This window comes from Phacochoerus africanus, chromosome 11, assembly GCF_016906955.1.
Source record: "Phacochoerus africanus isolate WHEZ1 chromosome 11, ROS_Pafr_v1, whole genome shotgun sequence".
Taxonomy (NCBI): domain Eukaryota; kingdom Metazoa; phylum Chordata; class Mammalia; order Artiodactyla; family Suidae; genus Phacochoerus; species Phacochoerus africanus.
The window spans coordinates 33069927-33079156 of record NC_062554.1 but is presented as its reverse complement, the minus strand read 5'-3'; the positions used below and the strand labels follow the sequence as shown (position 1 = coordinate 33079156).

The 9230-nt window shown below is 40.3% G+C and overlaps 1 protein-coding gene across 1 annotated transcript; it reads left to right on the top strand.

Moving 5' to 3' along the window:
• Positions 1–290: 290 nt before the first annotated feature.
• MMP1 (matrix metallopeptidase 1) lies at positions 291–8963 on the top strand. Its single transcript, XM_047753817.1, has 10 exons — positions 291–729; positions 1445–1689; positions 1782–1930; positions 2171–2296; positions 3289–3444; positions 3594–3711; positions 5798–5931; positions 7454–7616; positions 8117–8220; positions 8397–8963. The coding sequence occupies exons 1-10, from the start codon at positions 625–627 to the stop codon at positions 8504–8506; spliced, it is 1410 nt and encodes a 469-aa protein (XP_047609773.1). The 5' UTR covers positions 291–624; the 3' UTR covers positions 8507–8963.
• Positions 8964–9230: the final 267 nt, after the last annotated feature.

The window sequence follows — 9230 nt, the reverse complement described above, 5'->3', positions numbered from 1 at the left end:
CCGTCAATAAAGATTAAGGAAAACTATGGTGCTATGGAAATAGTGTTTGAGCAGTTTAGCAAAGGTAGAAGGAAACCCCACTGAACTGGGGCAAGCCACCTCAAAATGAATGCCTGTCAGTACAGGTGCTAAATAGCCATAGGGCACACATGTCAGCAGTTATGCCCTTTGCTCTGGGAGCAAGGTGTGTATACAACCTGGAGCTCTTTATGACTAGCTGGATCAAGTAGCAAAGCCGATTTTTTTTAGAAGTCCACGGAACACTCTGTGATCTATGTACATAAAAAGGCCTTTTTCAAATAAGATAGAAAGGAATTGGAGAAAACAACTATTTACAGGGTGAATGTGTCTCCTTTACCCACGTCCTGTTTTATATTAATCATAAGGTTACAACATAAAGCTACCCCCCCGAAAATATGCTCGGAGTCAACATTTCTAATGATTGCTCAGGCTATTCATCAATTATCAAGAGGATGTTATGAGTCGTGAGTCAGCCAGCCCCCGGATTTCTGGAAGTGCCAGAACCCTGTATATAAAAAAGAAGCTTCCTAGTGGAGACATTGGAGCAGCCGAGAAGTGAGAGCCATCAGATTCCTTAAGCTGAGAAGGAAGACAAAAGTCAGCATGTTCAGCCTGCTTCTGCTGCTGCTGCTTCTCTGGAACACAGGGTCCCACGGCTTCCCAGCAGCAACTTCAGAAACACAAGAGCAAGATGTGGAGATAGTGCAGGTAAATGCTGAATTTGATATACCCCAAAGGCAGAAGTTTTATCTGTCTTTTCCCCCAATGTAACAGAGTAGTAGCAGTATAATAGAGTTTTTTTAAGGGTAGATTTCCTATGAAGGGAAATTTTGTCAGAAAAAGCACTCTCCTCCAAAATATGTCTAGCCATGCATAGACTCTCTTTTTCCAGTTAGAAGTGATAGGGGACTGGAGTTCCCGTTGTGGCTCAGTGGTTAACGAATCTGACTAGGAACCTTGAGGTTGCGGGTTCGGTCCCTGCCCTTGCTCAGTGGGTTAAGGATCCGGTGCTGCCGTGAGCTGTGGTGTAGGTCGCAGATGTGGCTCGGATCCCTCGTTGCTGTAGCTCTGGCGTAGGCTGGCAGCTACAGCTCCGATTGGATCCCTAGCCTGGGAACTTACATGTGCCGCAGAGCGGCCCAAGAAATGGCGAAGAAAAAAAAAATTGATAGGGGACTAAAGAAACAATATGCAAATTTGTCTCTACAAACTGTAATTCTGACTTCATAGTAACTAACGGTAGGGAGATTTCGACTCCAAAATTACAATTTCTACCAAAAATAAGTATAATAAGGACCAACCATGCAATCTAAACACAATCTTTAAAAGTACTCTGTGTTTTAAATATAACTTTATACTGTCAATCTTTAAAAAAAAGAAAGATTTCCCATCCAGCATTTCAATACATTTTATCTTTCATTAGAAATACCTGAAAAACTACTACAACCTGAATAGTGATGGGGTGCCAGTGGAAAAGAAAAGGAACAGTGGCCTAGTAGTTGAAAAACTAAAGCAAATGCAACAATTCTTTGGGCTGAAAGTAACGGGGAAACCAGACGCTGAAACTCTGAATGTGATGAAGCAGCCCAGATGTGGGGTTCCCGACATGGCTGAATTTGTTCTCACTCCAGGGAACCCTCGGTGGGAGAACACACACCTTACCTACAGGTAATTAGACTGAGCACCAGAGTGGGAACACTACTTCTCATGGAGCCATAAGAAATGAAATCCGATGTGTCTGTATTTTATTTCATTTGAAGGATTGAAAATTACACACCAGATCTGTCAAGAGGAGATGTGGACCATGCCATTGAGAAAGCCTTTCAACTCTGGAGCAATGTCTCACCCTTGACCTTCACCAAGGTCTCCGAGGGTCAAGCAGACATAATGATATCCTTTGTCAGGGGAGGTAAGCTCTTCTTGTGGCGTGAAAATACTCTCACCTTAACTTCACCTTGCCCCTGACTCTCTTCGGCTTTGCAGCTACATTTCATTGTTTAAGAAGAGTGTTGATTTTATGGACTTAACAAGAACAATTGTATTACATTTGCTGAAAATGTGTTGGCCTCTTAGCAAAGCTCATGCCTGTTCTCCTGGGTTTGTCTAAATAAGAACCAGAGGAACATCTGCTGAATTCTGTTTCTCGCAGATCATCGTGACAATTCTCCCTTTGATGGACCTGGAGGAAACCTTGCTCATGCTTTTCAGCCAGGCCCAGGTATCGGAGGGGATGCTCATTTTGATGAAGATGAAGAGTGGACCAAAAATTTCAGAGGTAAGTCAACTAATCTTTCCTCTCTTACCCCACTCCCGCACCATTTCTTGGTTCATTGTAATACTGGTGGCTTTCACTGAAAGAATGCATTAGTAGAAGAATGTATTTTTCTGCTACTGCTTAGAAAATTAATGATACATTTAGAAAAGTATAAGAGGAGAATTCTTTACATTAGTAAGAACATCTTACTGGCTACAAATAGGCAACTCTAAAACTTCTATTAAGGAAATGCTGAAAATCTTAATGTTTTCCTTGTGGGCATTGACAAAGAACCTTTTCCCTGGAAGAACACACCAAAATGTAACAGTGTTGGTAAAATATGTGGAAATTAAGGGAGGAGAGGCTGTAGGTATTTTCCAAAACTTCCTGCATTAGAAATGTATTAGTCTGTAAATAGGAAAAAAAAAATGTGTTACTAGAAGACTGTTGTTTTTTTGCAAAAGAATATGTGCCATCTATTGCTGACAATATTGCCTAATCCTTGGTAGACTCTCAGGTGGCGGAATTTGCATTTTTTTTTGTCCTTTTTTTTTTTAGGGCCACACTTGTGGCATATGGAGGCTTCCAGGCTAAGGGCTGAATTGGAGCTATAGCCGCTGGCCTACACCACAGCCACAGCAACACCAGATCTGAGCTACATCTGTGAACTATACCACAGCTCATGGCAACTGCTGGATCCTTAACTCACTGAGTGAAGCCAGGGATCAAACCTGTGTCCTCATGGATACTAGTCAGATTCATTTCCTCTGAGCCACGATGGGAACTCCTGAATTTGCATTTTAATTGTAATCATGGAGTTTAGGCTTTAACCTATCTCTTCACTATTAATAAATGCATTCTTCTCACCTTCAGAAAAAAATATATATATTTTTAAAAGTTATCAAGAATATGTGAATATTAATCCTTGTAGAGTTGTATACTGCTTCTTAATGAAATGTCTCAAATATGAAAATATTTCAAATGATTGCAAATAAGTTCATTGGTCCTTTTAGATTATAACTTGTATCGTGTGGCTGCTCATGAACTGGGCCATTCCCTTGGCCTTTCTCATTCCACTGACATTGGGGCTTTGATGTACCCCAACTACATCTACACTGGTGATGTTCAGCTGTCCCAAGATGACATTGATGGCATCCAGGCCATCTATGGTGAGTATAAAGAAAAACACTACAGACGGGGGTGTGGGGGGGGGGCGGTCACTGGAACAGCCATTGGCTGTACTCTTTAAGAAGCGTTCATTGGTTATGTAGTTTTCCAAAGCCAGACAAAACTAACTCCAGATTTCTTGTTCCTCTAGGACCTTCCGAAAACCCCGTTCAGCCAAGTGGCCCACAAACCCCACAAGTGTGTGATAGTAAGCTAACTTTTGATGCTATAACTACACTTCGGGGAGAACTAATGTTCTTTAAAGACAGGTAAGACATTCGTTCTTCTTTGTGTTTTTTATTTGTAATAATAGCAGGACTCACTCCTCTGGGTATATATGGGCCACTACTATGCTTCATACATTATTGATCTTACATTTGTTTACATAATTATAGTTAAACAGAAACAATTGCTTGCTCTTGCATAACAGAGTGAACTTATAAGTTTTTTTCCAGCATGTATTCTGTCCTTCGATTCTCAGAAAAATTACTACTGAAGTAGAACATCAGTAAATATTTTACAGATGAGTAAAGTAAGGCGGAGAGAAAGAAAGAGATCCCTCAGAGCACAGAGTCATTGTCAACAGAGCAGTCATTGGTCCTCTGACCCCCACTCCAGGCTTCTTTTCATTTGGTCCCTCTTTAGGATGAGTACATTAGTACTTATTAGTAGTACTTTTTAGTACTACTTTTAATAGTACTACATTAGTATACTTTTAAAAAATCAGTTATTTTCATAGCACCACCACGCTGATGACGATGGTGTAGTTACCCACTGAGTAGCATCCTGGAAGAGACAGCTTTTCCAAAGCCTGTGATCATGTTCTCTGTGCCCTTCCAGCAGAGGAGTGGGTGCAAAGGAGGGTAGGAGCCATTGCAGGGAGAATCCCTAGGAGCTCGTGAGGACCGTGCCTGGGGGGGGAGCATGAGCAGTCACAATGTGCTTCCCTCCTCCAGGGAGAATCCTAGAGCTCCCTTAGCAGTGCGTGGCCTCGAGAAAGCTAGGGTCCCCTCACATGCAAGGAACAGGTCTGCTTTATATACAGTTCTGATTCCTAAAAGACCAGGCAAAGCCATAGTATAGTCTTTCTCTGAACGATACAATCTGCTGCAACATAGAAAGTGGGGATGCTCTGAATAGGCTCACTTCTCCTTTCTGTTCTTCTCGGAATGTGGCTGGTACAATTTTGCTACTTGGTCATCATATCTACCCTGGAAGGCAGGGTACGGGCTCTTAATGCTTCCCGTCCTGTGCCTTACTCATTCTGAGTGTGGAAGATAAGAGTGGATAGAAACCTTACATAGTGTGGCTTAATGCTAGGGAATACTTGGAAATACTTGGTTTTAAAGGAAATCCCTCAGTATAGCAGGACATGCTTATCAAAGCAAGCATTTGAGAGGTCACTCCAAACAGCAGGACCAAGTCTAGGATTTCCAAGAACAGAAAGGACCCTGAGATCATGTCATGAATTCATGGACGGCTAGAAAGAGTAATAGTTAACTGACCACCCTGAGGTCTCACAGCCAGGCAGAGGCAGGACTGGATCTTGAAGTTAGATTTGACTTCCAAGGCCAGGGTTTTCCCTGTGGCCTGGAATCAGGAAAAATCTTCTGTTGGCCGAAATTATAGTCCATGCTTTGTTGTTACCTGGACTCTAAAGATTATAGAATTGATTTTGTAAACCACCAACCAAAGGAGAACAAAGGGAAGGGCTGCTAGATCTGAGTTTAAAATTAACCTTTACCTCTTCATGGCTTTGGACGCCTCCCTTTCTGACCTCGATTTCTAATCTGTGAGATGAAAGTATTATTCTCTCGTTTTTGTGAGGTAGGGGATGATGGAGGTAAAGGGCCTGTGTGTTCAGAGTGTAACAAGTGGAGGATAATAGTGCTGTGTTCCAACCAGCGGTGTGCTTACCAAAGCTGATTGTTATGTTTTGAGAATTTCTCAAGCTGGTCGTTAAACAGCATTATTTAAAGTATATACACTTACAATTGTATTTAAACCAAAAAGTAAACGTAATCAAAATGCATCCCTTTGTATCCTTTTGTAATTACTTGGCTACATTTTGCTATTCATTTATGTTTCTGAAATGGTGTTTGCCTACTGTATCCTTATGGTGGAAATACCATGCAGGGTTGCACTTCTCCAAATCTCTTGAAGTCCACTGTGGTTGGAGTAGTCCCACCATGAAAATAAGCAAATGCTACAAAGCAGGACTCCTCCCCACCCCCATCTCAGAGAGCTGGATGTTAAACATTTACCAGCACATAAGTGCCAGCAATAGAGAGATCTGAGGGACAGCCAGAGCTTCTATGGATTAGAGCAAAACCTTTTTCCTTCTTCTCAAATCAGGTTCTACATGCGCACAAATTCCTTCTACCCTGAAGTGGAGCTCAATTTCATTTCTGTGTTCTGGCCACAAGTGCCAAATGGACTTCAAGCTGCTTATGAGATTGCCGATAGAGATGAAGTCCGGTTTTTCAAAGGTAATGTTTTCAAACATCCTTCAGTTTTTATGTATAAACTTTTCTTCTGCTTTCGGGCTGATACATGAGACTACTAGCTACTTTCTTTCCGTGGACTTTGGGAGATCTAGCAGTCTTACCAAATTAATAAGAGTCCATCACTTTAGTTAAGAATTGCACAGTGCATTTCTGAGTAAAGTTATGTGAAAAACATTACAGATTTTCTGGTGTGTTTATGAATCTGGGCTTATGATAGCGTTTTCTGTGCAAACTATTCGTGTTTTATTTATCTTAAACCCCCTCCACACCCCTGGTATGCTCAGGAATAAAACTGAGAGGAGGGAACAGAAACATTTGGGTTTTATCCTTTCTTCGAGTCTATTTCATACAAATAACTGTCCTGAGAGGAGGAGGGGCAGCCAGAAGGGGGCGCTGCAGCCTTGCTGTCAGAATATGGTCTTCAGACCAGCAGCATTGTCGTTGTTCTCTCAGAGAGTTAGAAATAAAGAATCTTACTGACCATAATGCCCACAAAGTCCCCCTATATTTTCAGATCCTGTCCCAGGCCTTCTTGAATTTTAACACGATTTCCAGGCAAATTTGTACAATTTGCCTGGAAATCTTGTTAAATGTACAAATTTGTACGTACATTAAAGTGTGAGAAGTCCTAAATTATCAGGAATTGAATGGGGCAAGTTTATTTGATTCTATCAGGATGAAACATAATCCAATGATTACGAGGACACTATGCCAAGCCACCAGTGTTTCTGCAAATACATGTTGTTTGGCATAGTGCATAAAAACATTAGGACACCTTACCGAGGCATATGCCAAAAGCAAAGAATCAAATATAGTTTAGATGGGCAACAAAACTTTGAACAGGCTTTTTAGTCCTTATATAATGAAATTAAATAGGATTTTGGATACACAAGTTCCAAACCATTTTTCCCCCCTGAGGGATAAATAAGGATGCTTGAGTAATAAGAACAATCTTGGCTTCAAGATGTAAGACCAGTTTTATATGACACAGGTTTCCCCGAGTATAAACATGCAGAATCTGATGTGGCCTAAATTCAAGTGCTTAGAACTGTATTCCAGTCAAATGCAATGATTTTACCTAAGGTTACAAGTCATTAGAGACTGTGTGTTTTCAACAACATCTGGCCATTAGGATACCCTAACGGCCATGAACTTCCACTGCCATGGGCAGCCTGGGGAAGTGAGTTTCCGTCACAGAGGTGGCATGATGAACTTTTTAGTCATTTGACTATCCGGCTTTGGAAAGAAGCCCCCAACCCCATAAACCAGTCATTCTCAAAGCTTGCTGCAGACTAGAATCATCTAGGAAACTTTCTAAAATATACCAGTTTCATAGATTTGGGGGAGGATACCAGCAACAGTATTTTCAAAGGCTCTCTGGATGATTCTAAAGTGCAGCCAGGACACTGCTCTAGCATGTGGGATGATGCATGTAGCTGGAAATCTGCTTACTATCTGTTGGTGCCCTGGGCAAGTGTTTTTACCTTGGTTTCTTGATTGGCAGGTAACAAGTACTGGGCTGTTAGGGGGCAGGATGTGCTATATGGATACCCCAAGGACATCCACAGATCCTTTGGCTTCCCTAGTACTGTGAAGAATATCGATGCTGCTGTTTTTGAGGAAGATACTGGGAAAACATACTTCTTTGTTGCTCACGAATGCTGGAGGTAAAAACTGGGTGCAGAAAATGTGAGGGCACCTGTTCTTTCTACAGAGAGAGAAGTTACTAAATTGAATTGTTTAAAATGAGTCTCATTATGCCTTGGCTAGCTGTCCTTTCTGCTAATGGCTATAGCCTGTCCAGCCACCAAGTCTACTGACCAATAATCATTACGCAATACCTATCCTAGAAATCCAAGGAGAATGTGGGGCTGAATTTGAAAATGTGAAAGAGAGAGTTCATCTTTATAGAGCTGCTTCAGCCAACAAGAAATTATCTTTCATGCATTTGACATTATCAACAACTACTAGAGAATTAGATGTGAGAGTTCAGAGGGACTTAATGAGTCTGCCAGCCCACCAGCATCCTACCTCACTTCATCCCACATCCTATTTTCCACATGATCTATGGAATTAAAACTTCTCATTACATTCTTGCTGGTGGGTTCTCTGTAATGATTTTGAGAAGGCTACACATTTCTGACACTTTTAATTATTTTTTGACCAGGTATGATGAATATAAACAATCCATGGATACAGGTTATCCCAAAATGATAGCAGAAGAATTTCCTGGGATTGGCAACAAAGTTGATGCTGTTTTCCAGAAAGACGGTAAGTGAATATGTACATATTTCCTTTATTCTATTGTCATGGAATAGCATCAGCATTGTTTGGAATAGCAAATACCAAAAAATATTTGTTTTCACAAACGACTTAGATTTTTGAAGAATTCAAGTTAAGCTTCAAAGTCATTTGTATAATACAGTAAGTCTTTTTTTTCTTTCTAGGATTTTTATATTTCTTCCATGGGACAAGGCAGTACCAATTTGATTTCAAAACGAAGAGAATTTTGACTCTCCAAAAAGCTAATAGCTGGTTCAACTGCAGAAAAAATTGACCAACTCTTACAAAGTTAAAGAGAAAAACAGATTTCATGAGTCGAAGAAAAGTGTTTTCCTAAAGAGCCATGTATTAAATATAATACAGTTATTAAGTATAATCTTATTTATACCTCGTTCTGCATAGTTTTTTTATGACTTACAATGTAATAATTTATATATTGCTATAATTTAGTTCCACAAACGAGTGCTGAGTTAGGTCAAGTTCATGGCTTACAAATACAGTTTTGCAATGAAAGAAGCTCTTTTCCAAAATATAAGACTCTGACACTGATAGTGGAGAGCAGTCTCAGTGATGAACATCTCTTCCCAAGAAAGAAAGAAACAAGAGATATGTCTTCACCAGAAGAAAAACAGTTCAAGAATGGATGAGCCGTTATTATTATCATCTTCATATCTAAGGGGCAACTTTTGTGACAAAGTCTTATATTTGAAATAAAGCCATCCTTGTCTCTACTGTTTCTTAAGCTTTCTATTATATTCGGTTATTATATTATCATTTCCTGATTATAAAGTCACACTTATAGAGATTAATTTTCAAATTTGAAATGAGAATTAGACAGACATGAAAAATACTCGCATGAAATTAAAGTACCTAAAAAGTTCAAAGTATTCTCCATTCTCATGGACTTTACATCACATAGAAGGGGGTTAATCTATTGCCCATGCCCCATATAAGGATTCCAAAGCTGGTTTTAGGAAGAGCAGTGACAGTACTGTAGA